The sequence below is a fragment of the Barbus barbus genome (genome assembly GCF_936440315.1).
Source record: "Barbus barbus genome assembly, chromosome: 10".
In the NCBI taxonomy this organism is placed as follows: Eukaryota; Metazoa; Chordata; class Actinopteri; order Cypriniformes; family Cyprinidae; genus Barbus; species Barbus barbus.
Window position 1 is genome coordinate 22,257,988 of NC_136738.1, and position 16,579 is coordinate 22,274,566.

At 37.1% G+C, this 16,579-nt stretch overlaps 1 protein-coding gene across 11 annotated transcripts in view; it reads right to left on the reverse strand.

The window, feature by feature from the left end:
- The window catches only part of caska (calcium/calmodulin-dependent serine protein kinase a), a 171,341-nt gene that overhangs the window by 82,198 nt on the left and 72,564 nt on the right, over positions 1-16,579 (reverse strand). For all 11 annotated transcript variants that reach the window (XM_079427334.1, XM_079427341.1, XM_079427340.1 and 8 more), the window contains exon 2: positions 3,298-3,410. In XM_079427334.1, the coding sequence (XP_079283460.1) occupies positions 3,298-3,410 (113 nt within the window). The remainder of the gene's footprint in view (positions 1-3,297; positions 3,411-16,579) is intronic.

A 16,579-nucleotide genomic window follows, 5' to 3' on the forward strand; every position in this document is an offset into this window, starting at 1 on the left:
AAGAGGAAAACTTAAAGAAAACATTTTACTATGTAAGTGCAAGTAAAAGTTGTAAAGTTAGTTTATAGAGTTGATAATATGTACAGGTATAAAAACACTTAAAAATCCAAGCTCATGTGTAGTCAAGTTGAAAGCTATTGATTCTAAAACTTATTTATATCGCATATTATCTATATGTTTATATTAATTTTAAATAAAAGCTTAATAATTAGAATTAATCTAAGCATGTTTGTGTAATGGATTAAGGGTATAATAATTGTATAAATAATATAAAATAATTATCTCTAAAAATCAGATGATTTTACCTTTAAAAATGTTTTACTATGTAGCGTCCTCTAATTTGGAGTTAGAGAAATTGGAGGAGTGGTTTCATTGTGCTAGAGAGGTGTCACTTTGCTTGAAGCTGATTGGTCAAATTTCGGTTTGAAATCTCTAAACCAGAATATAACCTGCCCCGGAGCAGGTTAGCTGTGGAGCTTAAGTTACTATGGCGATGAACCCTGCTAAAAGCCAAACCACTTTCATGGTACCTAAAACCCAGTTTAGCAAACTAAACTGAAACTTGCCTGGCTAGCCAGCTAATTCGGTTTCATGGTACAGGCTCCAGGTGTGACACCCTCACAGTTATTTTGAGTCCAAATTAAGTTTTTAGCAATGTCTATTACTAATCAAAAATGAAGTTTTGATATATTTACGGTAAGAAATGTACAAAATATCTTCATGGAATATGGTCTTTACTTAATATCCTAATGATTTTTGGCATAAAAGAAATCGATAATTTTGACCCTTACAATGGATTTTTGGCTATTGCTACAAATATACCCCAGCGACTTAAGACTGGTTTTGTAGTCCAGGGCCTAGTCTATTTTTGACGGATAATAATAATAATAATTGTCGTCTCGCTGTCGTCAAAGGCATCTGCAACAGGCGTTATCGCTGACTATTGTCGATACACTTTACTATCGTCTATCGGCACCCTAAATTGAGTTGTGATGATGCTTCGTTTCCTTGCCATAATGTATTCTCTTGAAAAATGTTATTGTCAAATGTGTGTTGAATGTAAACTCCTAATAGGAATTTAACCATTCAAAGTGAATTTATCTGAGAATATTCTTAAAATATCTCTATTCAGTGATTGGTCACTGATTGGAAATCTATTCAGTGATTGGTCCATGCGTATGTCGTCATCCAAAATCCCGTTTGTGGCACAGCAAAGTGTCGTGAATCATCTCTAAGACTGACACTTAAGATTTAGTCCTACACTTCGCTTAATTTACAACTGAGATGATTGATAACTAACTTTTAAGCGCAGCTTTGAGCCAATAATTTTTTTCACTTAAGTCAATTCTTAGCAGTGTTCTTGAGAGTAATTCTTAGAGGCTTGATAAATACGGGCCCAGGGTCACATATAGCCTCGCCTCGTTTTACGATAATATTGTAATTGTTGTTTTAACGATGTGCGATTTGACATTATTGAGTACATTGCAAGAATCAAACAAAACACACCTACAGAGTGCACGCATACATTATGTAAAGAAGTCTAGTAGGTTAGACTAGCGCACATGCGAGTGTGTTCTTTCACTGCATGATTCAGTATTAAAATGCATGAAGAATGATCAGAAAATTCAAGATATGGGGGCAGAAAATTTATATATTTATCTCATTTCATATAGTTAAACAATATCATACAAAGATCGAGTGCCGTTTTTTTTTTTTTTGCTCCAAAAATCTGCATGATTACAAATGTGATTTTATACAGCAGTTCAATAAACAAGAAGTTAATATTAAGAGACTTACGTTTTAGACACCATATTGGCTGTTTTTGCTCTATTTCGCCAAACAGAAATAATTCTAAACACAGCCACAGCACTGTTGTGTGTCTCTGAGCAACATGACGGTGATTCGTTCCTAAATGAATCAACTGTTTAAATGAATTGGTTCAATCGCAATCACTCGCTTATTAACAGGGACTTGCTGCCACCTACTGGCGGTTTTAATTTCACATTTACAGTACTTTATTTAATATTTTTAAATAATTTCAAATATCAGTATTCTACGTTTTATGTATCAAAACATTATTTATTCATTTGTAATTCATTCATTTTCTGCAGGTTAAAGCATTCCATGTCCCTCAGAGCTGCATTAAACAGCGGGTAAATATATCTATTCCACTTCAGGTGCATCTTCTGTGTTTCCTTTGCATTGCCAAGATAAATTTTGTTGATACTGATTTCATTTGTTTGGTAACAGCCCAAATATCTTATTATACTAACTGACTGATTAAATTAAACTAAATAAAAAAATAAATAAAATTAAGTTTGAAAATTATGAAAATGAATATATAAAAAGTAGTAAATATTAGCATTTTATTTTTAAGTTTGCTATAAAATAATTGTATTTGTATTTAATACTGCATTTTATTTTAAAAATATAAAAGTATTATCACACTTTATTATTTTATTTTAAAAAAAGAAAAATCGAACTAAAACTAAATGTGACATGCTCAAAATCTACTACATATACTCTATAAACACTATACTATGTTTTGTATAACTACAATAAATAATTATATTTATAACTCAATTTAAATGTATTTTTTTCTCTCCGGGCAAGTAACTTTTATACTCTGACAAGTAAATGACAAATGTACTTGTCTGAATGACAACCACACGAGAATGCTTTATGTCAAGCCCTGAGTCCTGTTGCGTAGATGCTTTGAGAAACATTTAGCTAAAGCAACACACACACACTCAGAGCAAAACTCACACATTGAAAACACTCAAGCGTACTGCTGTTAGAACCTCCCCAAGGTGCCATTTAAGATGAAATCTGTGATCACACTAGAGCACAATTCAAAAAGTCAGGTTACCGAAGGTTACTCTATCCCACTGTAATGTACTTTACTGTATGATAAGCAGGCGTATCCACGATCTCAGCAAAACACAAATGGTGCCCACTCTCAGCATAAGGGCCAAGCAGCACTTCTTCTATTTTCACATCAACAAAGCAATGCTAATTCCACAGTACATTTTGGACAGCTGTATAAGTCACAGAAACCGCAGATGTTTAGAAGATAAGTTGGTGGTGTAGACATACAGGATTTCCTCTCCAAAGGTCCTGATTAGAGAGTGGTTGATCAAATCAACACAAACCCTGACATTCCGTTTGGTTCATTTCCATCTGTATGCAAAAAATGCAGTGCTTATTCATGAGATAACACTGAATATGTATTCTGAGCTCATGAAGCTGATGAATTCTTCTCACAATCGTCACGTAAAGAGGAAACGAGTGTTTTACCTTCTGTGCTGAGGCCAGGGCTGGAGGTGAATTTGGCCACATCTACAATCTTCACAGCAAACTGTTGGCCTGTCTCTCTGTTGATGCATCTTCGTACCACACTAAACGGCCCCCTGGAGAGGAAACAAACAGGTAAATTAGATTCCCGCACATGCTGGGATAAAGATAGGCCATGTTGCAATTTAATTATAGCAAATGAGATGTAGAAATCTTTTAGTTTTTAAATAAACTCTTATTTAATACATTTACTCAAAATTATAAATGAAATATACAGGTAGCCAGCTTAGGAATCATAATGATTATGATCCCTAAAACGTTCAAATTTTGGTTGATTATTCAGTCTGGTTTATCAGTCTATGACTGGCGATCACTTTTATACAGAGGCCTATTCTACGAGTGGGCAAATAACTATTATAGTCAGTAAAAAAAAAAACAAATCCAGATCTTTCCCAGCAGAACAAAAACCACAATCAAACATAACACACACACCTTAACCTTCCCGCAAGAAATTTTTTTAATTTAGTTGGCCTCAACATTGCCTTTGTTTCCTCTGCTCTCAAAAAATTGAGCTATTGTTGCTATTTTGACCCATGAACCTGTTAAATTTGATCTTTACACAGCCATAATTAATTAAAAAAACAACAACAACTCACAATGATAGTAATACTTCGCAAGAACAAGTACCCACAAGTCACATTCAAACAATTACACCTCATATGGAAACGGTTTTGGGGGGGGAAGTGAGATTTTTCAAAAATGTCATTAGAGCCGTACGTGGCTTGACAGCCACAAGCTGAGTATCAGTGACTTAAGTAAAAAGACTGGCCTCTTTCTAGGAATGAAGAAATGCTCACATCAGCAATGAGAATGATGAGAATGTTCTGTGCGGACTGAGTGTTTGAAGAACAGCAGGGAGTAGAGAGGCTGGGGAGAGACTGGCTTTTCATGAAAAACTGTGATCTGATTTGCCAAAAGCCTTTAACCCTTCTCAGCATGAGCTCTGAGTGTTTCTGCAGGCCTGAAGACCTCTGGAGCAGGTTTAGCTTGTTTGTGTGCAATAGGCTGATGTCAACAGATGTGTTGTGTTAGTGTTTCTGTCCTATAGGTAAAGATGATGTGCAGTCAGTCAATCAGTCATTCGGAAAAAAAAAAAAAAAAAAAAGGACATGGACATGGACATAAATAATTCTTCTGAGTAAATGAAGCATTAAAAAGAGGAACATTTTAATTCTCCTAGTATCCAAATAAAATAAAGATAAAAATAAATCAGACACAAATTAATATAACTTTATCCAAATGTAAATATTCGGAGGATTTAGCTTCAAGCTTGACAGATCAGATCATCTCTTTTCTTGCACAGGAAAAAAATAACAATAATTTAGAAAAAAATAGATTTTTTCTCTCTCTCTCTCACTGCAGTGAGTGAAAATGAGCTTGTGTGATATTTACATACTTTAAGCTCAGCATGGCCACATTTTCAAACTTGACATTTATTCTCTAAATTACTGCCGAATTTCTCACCCTCCTCCTCAGGTATGCAAGTTACATTTTATTACAGATGACCCAGTTCACTCTGACCCACAGATTTCCGGGCATAAAAATAGACAGACTTTATGAAATATGTGTTGTCAGAATCTCTCTCTGTACATTTCCCAGGAAAGAGCTCCGCAGAGAACACTTTCAGGCTGGCTGCTGTCTTCCTGTCATCCGATTTCTCTGGCTGAACTGTTAATGAACTGCAGGTGCAGTGAACGGGTGGAGGACGGAGTTTAAGGGAGGAGTGTTTGGAGAGCAGCAGTGCTACATTGTGTCTATAACTGAAGGCTGAAAATGTCTTTACTGTCAATTTAATGTATCCTTGCTAAATAAAACTATTAATTTATTTTAAAAAAATAAATTGACCTCAAACTTTTGAACAGTAGTGTAACTATTTTTTAAATGGTAATTATTTATAAGGCAGTATTTTTTGGACAGAGCCATGCAAATCATATACACAGCTCTAGCCAAGTACAGAGATCAGGCCTCTCTCATTCACTCAAACTTACACAATTAAAATTTAAAAAGAACACAAGCACACAGGGAGACTGCTAGGGAGTTTTGTCCGTCACAAGTAATTGAGTTTTTAAGCAGAGCATTTGCTGAGATTTACTAAAGCATAAAGCCACAAGGTTAAAAGGTCTTGTCTGGCAAGTCACGATGAAGGGGTGTACCATCAGTCTTATGGCATATTGCTTTTTAAAAAACACCAGCAAGACCATCCATAACAGTAGCAATAAAGGATTTAGGCTATAACAATAAATCTCCACCAAGTAATACAGAGAATTAATCTTGATCAAAAATCTGCTCATTATAAAAACCTTACATGAGATGTAGAAATCATTATTTTGATGTAGCTAATCAGACATCAAGAAGCCAGTAAAACCAGGAAGCTGGCAAAAAATAAATCAATGTGTTGTAAGACCTTAACATTATAAAACAACATGGTTTTATGGTGTTAACATGACCTTACATGTTGTCATATTATTAAGAATAATTGGTTTACGACTGTGCATGTAAACGCACCCAATGATTAGCCTAAAGAAAATCTAATCTCATGTCCTTTGCAACTTACACCAGTCTGCTGACCTTCAAGAATCAAGCAGACACTTCTTAATATATAAAAAGATCTATTCTGATTCAGCTATAAAATTGCAATGCCGGCAAACTGGAGAAGAATGCAAATTGAAGAAGTGGTTGAGAGCTTATTATTAATCACTGTATCTTGCTAATACGGGTGCGTGAGGGGCTGTGTTTTCCCCAACACAAACTGCCAGAGCAGATGGCGTGAAGCGCAAAGCTGCTTACTGGCAGAGAGCCGAGGTGCAGCCACGCATGGCTCAGAGCTGGACTCGGCCATGCTAAACTGCTGGAACTGTGGATACATGACACTCAGAAGCGCCATAACATCTGAATGGGCATTATCTACTCAATCTGTCATGGTCCTCATGTTGTTTTTGGCATAAACGTTCCCTAGACATTACATAAATGACGTTATGTATTAACACCAACCACGAACACAGAAAACATTCAGTTGCGCCGAGCTGTCTATTGAAGACATCAGGCGGTATGCATTTATCTGAACTGTTGGAGTCCTGAAGGAGTTGCGGTGGAGTTTGATGTTCACTGACAGGTTAAACAAACTGACTGTTCTTTTTGTGGGGGAGAAATAATGCTGATTGAGGAATATCTTGCTGGTCCAGTCTGTAACGTAATAAGAAAAAAGTAATAGTAATATGTAATTTAAAGAAATAGTTTAATTTAGCTCAAAGGGAATCATTTATGATTTTATAGGGATTTGAACAGAATCACTGTTACGGCGATTCACTGAACGAGCCGTATAACAAACGCTGCACTGGATCTTCCAAAATATAGTGAAAACACTATTAAATAGCACAGTAACAAAATCGGCAGATTAAGACATTAACTTGTGAGCAGAAAACACAAGATACTTCTCTTTTCAATATAAACAAGATTGTATTTATATAAACCTAAGACATAAACTAATCTAAAACATGAATACAAGCATTCACACATTCACACGTTGCAGAAAGAGAGAAAGTGAGGAAAGGATGAGTTTAAGAGAATGGAAATGTGAAATCCCAAGTTTACAGCAATATGTTCAATTGCATAGACCTTACCAACCATCGATCACTTATTTAACCCTCGCTTTGAGTTTCTCAATGAGGCTAAAATCAGTGCACATGACAGACATTAGCCGAGCTGAGCGACGACAGAGAGATAGAGATGGCGGATAAAAAACAAGAGGAAAACGTCTGCGGAACAAAAGAAGGCTTACACCGTGTCTACACCAGACGTGAAAGTTGTCATGTTGCACCGCGTCGCAACAGCTAAAGTCTGTCTACACTGGAAGTGAGAAAGCGACTGTTAAAAATCATTCAAAATTTTTGTCAGTACGTCATAAACAGAACTCTGCAGCAGTTTACTGTCAGGGATTTGTCGTGCCCCATCCAGTGTAGACAGCATCACTGATTATAATGAGTTCTATAGTATGTTGTCGCACCGTTTGCGTCCAGTGTAAACACGGTGTTACGATAAGGCAAATAGGACCCGTGTAAATATTGGATCAGCTTTCCAGCACTGGAGAGAACTCAAGGAGCGGGAAGACCTGTGATCGGATGTCGAGGTTGCGGTGTTTCTTCTCGATAGTTGAGTAACATTGGTTTTGCTTTGATTCACAGAACTAATCGTTGCCTGGGTTGCGTACGTATGTGTGGGGCGGAGCTATGAAAATAGGGGCGAGACCCTTTTGGGGTGGGGCGTGTTTGTTTTGGTGATTTGAAATATCAACATTGGCTACCAGAAATCACTTACCCCACCTTTAAGTAGATATTGGTGCAGGTAACAATTAATACACATTACTTTATACTGCAGATGTCACAATACAAAGCTGGTTGAAAATCATTACCACTTAATTAATTAACTGAATCTATTTTAAGGAGCTTCTCCAAGAAATTCCAAGAAAAATTGTAAGAAAATAATAGCATCTTACACACTTAAAGGGATAGTCAAAAATGAAAATTATGTCATCGTTTACTTGCCCTCATAATTTTAAATATTGGTATCAAAACAGTTTCAGTTCCTATTGACTACCATAGTATTTTTTAAATCCATACTATGGATGTCAATAGGAACTAATATATTCATCTTGATTAAAGAATTTTAAATTTTTTGTGTACTGTCCAAAGAAACACTAAACTCACAATTTTCAGGAAAAAAGGAAGACAGTGCAGAGAGAATCGTGTGGGGTGCACTGCTGTGCTGATTTATCATAGCATTATGGGAGCCTTTGCGAACCGAAATGGTGCAGTAAGTGTGCATCGGCCGTTCGCTCTCAGCAGCTGCTATAGATGACAAGCACAAGCAGCGACATGTAGCACGCAGCAGGGATGCCGTGTTTGGTGCCAGAAAGCAGCAGGCAGATTAGATAAGACCAGTGCAGACACGAGAACAGCGAGCACGGGTCACATACACAGGATAAACAAGTCTGAGCAAACTACTTTACAGCAAGTTGAGCAGGTGAATATTTCATTGAAGTGCCTTTCTGTGCAAGAGTGCTGAACGTAGGGATCATAAATAATGATGGACAGAGAAGATGTCCCCTGCAGCAGTGCATGACGGGGGAAGACGTGCTGGCAGGCAGAAATATGAGGTGAGGAAGGAAAGAAGAGTGAAAACAGGAAAAGAAGCACAGAGAGAGATGTGACTCAGGAAGATGAGAGAAAAGAAGTACAGAAGAGGATATAGGAGGATGAGCGAATCGGTCAGACAGCGGGGAAGCTGGCAGGGGAAGAACGCTGGTGTTTTGTGACAGCTGGTATCTGTTACAGTGAGCAAGAGATGGCGTAGGTGTAGGTTTTCTCTGTGGAAGATAATTCCTCAGACGGCATGTGTGCGTGGGTACCTGCAGGACACCTGACAGCTCAGGGTTGTATGTCGGTGAAACATGGCCACACTGCACAGAAAATGTTAAGTAGTGTACTTTAAAAAAAATAAACATTAATAAATAAATTAAAAAAATCCACTTGGCCCTTTCAGTTTGAATGGGCATGGCACTGCTGCCCATGTTAAGGCCACTCCATGTCATTTCAAAAGCATAGGATGTCAAGAAAGAATAGCATTCGTTATACATTAGGCCAGGAGTGGAGAACGTTGATCCTGGAGGCCGGTGTCCCTGCAGAGTTTAGCTCCAGCCCCAATCGAACACACCTGAAGCAGCTAATCAAGTGCTTCAGGATGCAGTTAGGTTTTGTTTCCAGGGTTTTTCAGGGTTGGAGCTAAACTCTGCAGGAGAGTGGCCCTCCAGGATCAACGTTCCCCACCGTTGCATTAGGCAAAGGGTCTGTGTGTGCACAGGTGTGTGTACACAAAGTAGTGCATGTACTGTGTCAATAATGCATAAAACAAATGGACAAATGGAACGACCTCACTGCTGTAACAAACAATGTGGCGGTTTAATGAAGAATGTTACATGCTTGCAAGGTCTTGAATAATGCTCACATTACCCACTCAAAACAAACACCATAAACACTGAGTGGAGTCAACTAATAAAGTGTTTCAAAGGGAGAAGTAAACATGGGCACTAGAGGTAGTAAAACAGAACAACAGATAGGAGGAACTTGCATTCCAGAAAAAATGTTCTGTCGAGCATGGGAGTATGTAGTGAATTCATCTAAACTGCCTAACAAAATAAAAGTGGTATTAAGTGGATTTTACCTAAATGTTGTAACAGTAGTTTTCATAATTCTAACAAACTGACCATTACCAGAAAATTATAGAATTACAACAATTAGTTGATAAAATGCATCAAATGTGCGTTAGTTTTACAAAAACATACTCTTATGTAGCCTCAGGGTAGTGAGAGGTGGAAAATTAAAAAAAATATATAAAACTTTTATTTAATAACTCTGAATATGAAACAAACTTGTATTCAACAGTGCCCAATGTCTTGTGCTTTTGTTAATAAACTGTATTGCGCAAAAAGGCACATAATTAACACAAGAATGCACTCCCACACACCCGCACTTTATGGCAGAATTAGCTGATATTTAACCATCAGTGATAAAGGGGTTGGCTGATTGTGTTCACAGACAGAGCAGTAGAGATTTCATTAGAGTGTGATGTAAATCTAGATGATGAAGATGCAGACATCATTCCAACACTTGAGTTTCAACTGCTGTAGAATGAAAATCATCTTCTAAATGGCTTACCATCTAGGACAGGCGAAGAAGGGGGGGGGGGGGGGTTTAAATAAAAAAACCCACTCAAACTGCTAATTCAAAAAAGGAAATGTAACAAAAAGAAAAGGAAATCTGCATCTCAGAAGCTAATTTCACAAAGATTACTGGAGCCACAATGGAGACCGGATGATCAGGGTGTAAAGGAGGCCTTCAGAGAGAAATTATACTGCTCCGGCTCTCCACAGCACGTTCAGGAAGCCTTGGAGGAGTGCAGCTGCACGATACAGCAACCAGTGCACCACACTCATCTGCTCTGTGAACAATAGCATTGGCCCAGGGTTTGTAAGTGTCAAACTATTTTTAAATTGACAAGCAGAAAAACATAAATCAAGGTCTTTTTATTTGAACAAATAAAAAAATATATATGCAATTATGATAAATAAATGTTCACTATGCATGGTGTACTCAGATGGTTCACTCTCATACTGAACTTCTATAGAGTAAAAAAAAAAATGCTTTTTTTCCATTCCGGTGGCAATGCATGATTAGAATTTAAAGTGCACCAAACAATCACAAACAGTCGATTATGTAATCTTGACTGACCTAAAGGGAACATGGCCTTACAGAAAGCCCTTAATGCTCAGCCGTAACAAGTCAAAATACAATGCCAGCCTGGATACAAGCAGCTGAGGTGTGTGAGAAAGGCCTTTAGAGACAGGCATGCTGGGGCAGGTGAGTTATGTGCATTAGTGTTGTCAAAAATATCGATATTTCGATAAATATCGATACTGAAATATCTGAACGGTACCAATATTAATTTCCCGAAGTATCGATACACCGATACTAGCCGAGCTGTCACTTTCACTTCTCTCCAAAGGCGCGTGAACAAGCACCACACGTGACCGCACTCGTCTTCTTCGCTCTGGTTAAATAGCAAAAGTGAAGTGAATAGAAAGATGACTGCTCTGGTTGTTAAAGAACACAGCAGGAGCGCTATCTGTAGGGATCTATGATCTCCGCGATGCAGAGAACGCGCACGGAATCGCGGAATCCAGTCATAAACACGGAATTTACAGTTTAACGCGGAATGTCACGGAATTTGTCAAAGTTTGGATGAATTAATCAAAAGTAGGTCATTCCACTTAAATCAAATCGCGATATGGACTAGTATCTGTAAATATTAAGCTGCAAAAGTCGATTTAAATATGAATCCTGCATGTTCTGCACGTCTCTGTGTGAATGTGCTACACGTGCGGTTGTGTTTACTAATGTGGCGCTCGCGGTGATTTCAGCGTCTGCCGTCTCAATGAGGACATAAATACATCAACAATATCTCCAGAACTGATCTGAAAGGCACTTTACCAGCATTTTACCATTTAATTTGAGTAAAACTAGCGTCATATCATACACACACAGAACTTTAGAAGTATTCACGGCAACCCGTCAAAATAAAAGTACTGTTTAACTTAGCCTATTAAAGACCGTGTGCCAGAAATAGGCTATATTACTATTATTTAGTAGAATGTACATAATACTACTACTTACTACTACTGTTCATTTTTTTAAAGAAATAATCACAAAATATTTTAATTTTAATAGTAAATCCCCTTCATTTGCCAAAAATGTAAATGTTGAATTTTCATTAATTCAAATATAAATTAATTAAAATTGTTTTATGCCTTCATCTGATATCCAGTCAAATTTAAATACACAACACAGAATTTCTGAGGGGGAAAACACAGTTCATAAGGCTACTGTAAGAATAAATAAAAATTGTTTGTATGCATTCAAATAATAGACATGCTAAAACACAGAATTTGGTAACAATAAAACATAAGGTGAGAAAAAAATAAAACATTTCATACGGCCCTAAACGTGTCATTTTTGTTACACTTTTAATAAATTAAATGTTAAATTGTATAATTTTCATGATTTTAATGAATTAGACATGCTTTTAGATTAATAGCATTTAATTTGACCATTAAAAAAAAAGAGTCCAGAAAAATTAAAACGGAATCCAGAAAAATTAAAATGAAAAAATTGAATGTAGAAAAAAATAAAACTGAATTTGGGGAAAAATAAAACGGATTTCATAGGGCCCTATATCTGGAAATATTTTGGTTATGAAGCAAATGAGAATATCAACAAATAGAAGTTTGGATTTTAATTAGTACATGTATTAGTAAACGTTAGTTTCAATTAACATTTAACTAAGATTAATAAAAGATTAATAAATAAATCAACAAATGCAGTACCTCAAGACATTTTTTTGTTCATGTAAAATATACCGCATGTTCTCGACTTGTTACATCTATCTTTAAATTAAAAAAATTACCCCCTTAATATTGTGGCAGTTTTTTTCACCGTGGTATCGAAAATGGTATCGAATATCGATATTTTTCAAGGTATCGTATCGAAGTTAGAAATTCCAGTATCGTGACAACACTAATGTGCATCATACAACCCTGCCAGTCCAGCTCCAAATAAAAGACCCTCAGTCCAGAATCCCCATCCATCCCAGGAATGTGATTTAAAGAACATCCCTCCATGCCCTCACAAAGGGAATTCATCACAAAAGGAGGTCAGTACTGTAAATGTCATGTATTTTACAGCATGCTTGTCCATGGCCCAGTGAGTGGATATAATAGCCTTCAGCGAAGTGGAGAAACAGGAGGGCTGTGAGGGGACATGCTGTGGTATTTCTGCCCCCCTGCATCTCTGACAACACCTGACAATCAAAACTCGCATACCACCCACTTTCTTCCTACAAAAAACACAGGCTGGAGAACTGAGGGGCTGTGGAGGATGCTTTTGCTGACTGCTCTATTTATGCTGCTGGTACAAAGAGACTGAGCGGTTCTGATTCAAGAGTGCTGTTTTGCTGCCTACATAGACAACTACCATCAAAGGCCATCTCATAATAACCAAAATGGGGCCTAATGAGTAAATTAAATGATCTTTATTGACAGCAATTCCATTAAAGGCATCTGACACACACAACACAAACAGTGCTTTTCAAATAAAGTTAATAAGGGAGTCGCCTAGCATTTACATACGTAGTGTAACATGCTTGTCCTCTTTTTCAGCTGCCTTTGTTCAATTTTTTTATTGCCATTCATTTTTCCCATAGGGATTTAAAAAGTCTTTGTTAAACAGTCATGAACCAACCCAACCAGCCGCAAAGTGAATCACAACATTACAAACCTAAGGCAAAAAAAGTATTTGAAAATCAGACAAAAAGACAAAGGTACAAGACTGTGTACATATCTTGAGCTTATCTCAGTGCATTCTTGGATTGCCTTTCCATGAAGTGATAAAATGTAACTTTCCATCAGTACAGTATGATAACTGAAAAGCTCTCTAGCAAGATCAAGAGGGTAAAGCAGAATGAGTGTTTGACTACTGCTGACAGCCAACATCTTTAATGCTGGGCAGCTGATGCTGGGAATGCAACAAGTCACATGCCTTAATTTCAAGTATGCATACACACACAAATTTAGACAGTCTGCGAACAGTGGAAAAAACATTAGCTCATGTCTGTGCCGAAGCAGTCAAAGACCCTGCAGCAGAAGAACAATACAGGAAAGCTCCCTCCAAGGAAGAAAAAATAAATAAAAAATCAAACGTTACTTCAGAGAAGAGCGCAAACATTTGGGAAATGAAGCCTAAGTGAATTTCATTAGCATATTTTCAGGAGAATAAAGCAGCTCATTTCACTTCTCCTCCCCTCAGTCTCTTATCGTCAGACTGTTGAGTGCAGGCACTCACAGCACACACACGCATCTCTACAGAAAACAGTTATCACATGCATCATCGGACAGGTGCTCCATACAAACACGTGCATCAGCTCTCTTTACTCTCATAATGGCATGAAAACAAACAGAAGGGCATTCAAAAACTGCAGCACTCCAACAGTTGTTGTTGACCACCTACTGTACCACAGTTTGACAGATTATACGGCGTCAGATCTGAAGTCACCGGTACAAAGGATTTGTTTTATTTCGCGTCCTTCCGTACAAATGGAATAGGTGTATACTGAATATGCACCAATATAAGACCACCGCAGATTTTACAGTGCCCAACCTCAAAAAAAAAAAAACAATCTTAACCCCTGGATATATTTAGCATAATTTATGTTTAAAAATGTTAATTACAGCTGCCACACTTATCAAGATCTTTGTTCTTAGACTGATGAGTATTGTTCTGAATGCAATAAAGAAATAAATCACAGTTCAGAAGTCTCTTATGCTCACCAAGGCTGCATTTAATCAAATACACAGTAAAACAGTATATTGCAATTTAAAAATAACAGTTTCTATTTTAATATCATTTAAAGTGTAATTTACTCCTGAATTCTCAGTGTCACGTGAAATCATTTTAACATGCTGATTTGGCACTCCAGTAACATTTATTATTATAACATTTGTTTTGCTTAATATTTTTATGGAAACAAAAAGTGCTCTGCACGGATTCTCCTCTTTCCATCTTAGTACTTGAACTGACAACAAGGCATCACAGTGGCCCCACATCTCCATCTCACACAGCTAATGCTTCCCTCACCACACACAACTCTTTGTGCCTAATATGTTCTTCAACCTATCATCAGTATGACGGAGAGGTTGAGTGGACCTTTCTTGATCTTATAAGAGGACAATTTTGCGGTCTTATGTCAGTCAATGTGTCTTGCACCAAAACAAGCTTAACCGAGTATAACTCCTGTCTCTGATTCTTATAACAGACTTGTTTATCTACTTAACCTTGAAAACTTTTACATTCAGGGTAACAACCTGAAGGGTGACATTTTCATAATTACACTAGAAGGCCTTTTACTTGGTACAAAAAATAAACTAGCAGATGTAGTGGATTTGTGTACAATAGGTTTTCAAAATTTTGATCATGCTGATAATTTAGAGGCCTTAGAAATGTGCATATAAAATATGATACAGTAGGCATTAGGGTTAATGTGGTCTCAAATTTGAGACAGAAGACGACAAATCTTGCAGTTCATGTAAATCTCTCTGCTAGTTTTAAGGGGGCGAGATGTGTCTGCAGGGGCTTTGTCAAGCATCCTTGAGCATCCATAAGCTTGACACGCAAAGACTTTAATAACCCACAGTCTGATTTAAAAATCAAACAACATACTGTTATGCAGTCTCAAAGAGACATTTTCTCAAGATATGAGTTTTCTGTAAAAAAATTTAAAAAGTAAATATTAAAGATGTCTATAAGAATCTGTTCACAACATTTGGCCTGGCTGTGAACGATTCCTCCAAGGTAATGTGCCGTTTTCCTCGTCTCTTTGTTCTGCGCTGTTCTGACAATCTCCTTTCATTGGCAGTTTAAGAAAAAAAAAAGTAAAAGGTGAGGTCATCGTCATGGTGTTTGAGCTCTAGAGCAGAAGTGCATATATGAAGAGTGAGGGAGCTGGAGACAGGGAGACAGGCAGAGAGCAGGGGACAGCAGACAGACAGGCGGATGGATGCTCCAGGCGCTCCCCAGGGGTCTGTGGCAGAGCAGACAGCAACCTTAGCTTCCATTAGAGCTGCGTCACTCTGCACCTTTCCTCCCAGACAGTGCTAATGATTTCCTCTCAGCGCTGGCCAATACACACACACACACACACACACAACTACATGCACTGTAGAAAGCACTTACCACAGTAAATAACTGAAGATGATACATACAGTTTGCTAGGATGGTGAACATTTTCAAACTTAATTTCCACAAACAACAAGAAGCGGAAGGACACTAGAAGAGATGCTCAGTTTGCATTGAATTTTCCAGGCCATGAAAATACAATATACTTGGCAAACAAAGCTAGTTTCAAAATTACTGGCCACATCTGCATACAATCAGATACAAACAGAATTCCCGTTGCAAATGCATATGATCTAACAAATATACAGTTGATTTTTTTTGCATCTCTAATTTTTAGCCATCATTTACTTACACTCATGTCATTCTAAAAGTGTGACTTTCTGTCTTTTAAGGAACAAAAGTTGACGTTTTGTATCACAGTTCTTACACATTTTCCATTCAAAATACTGAATACTGAATTCGCAATTTGATACTCTATCCCAATACTACAAAATAGTGTTGTCACAGTACCAAAATTAGTTGTACCAGCACAAGTTTGCAGTATTGGGAGAGTATCAGATTGTGAGTTCAGTATTGCGAATTTAATGGTCTGAAAAACAGAGGTCTAAAAATTTGAAACTTCTAAATGGAAAATGTGTAGGAACGCATTTACATGTTTCTGTAAAACACTTACACAAAATTATTGTAAAACATGTTATATAAATAAAGCATTACTTTCTATCACTTGCTTTAATAGACTATAGGAAAATAAAAGACAGGTCATATGGTATACTTTTTGGTAGCTTTTATTGTAAAGCAGTATTTTTATTATTTGATTTTGTAACTATTCTTTTAAAATACATCAAGTACTGTACCTGGTACATATGTGTGTAACAAACACTTCTCAAGCACGTATCAAGTCATACTGGTACATTTCAACAAGGGCACTGAAACAATTAACCAAAAAA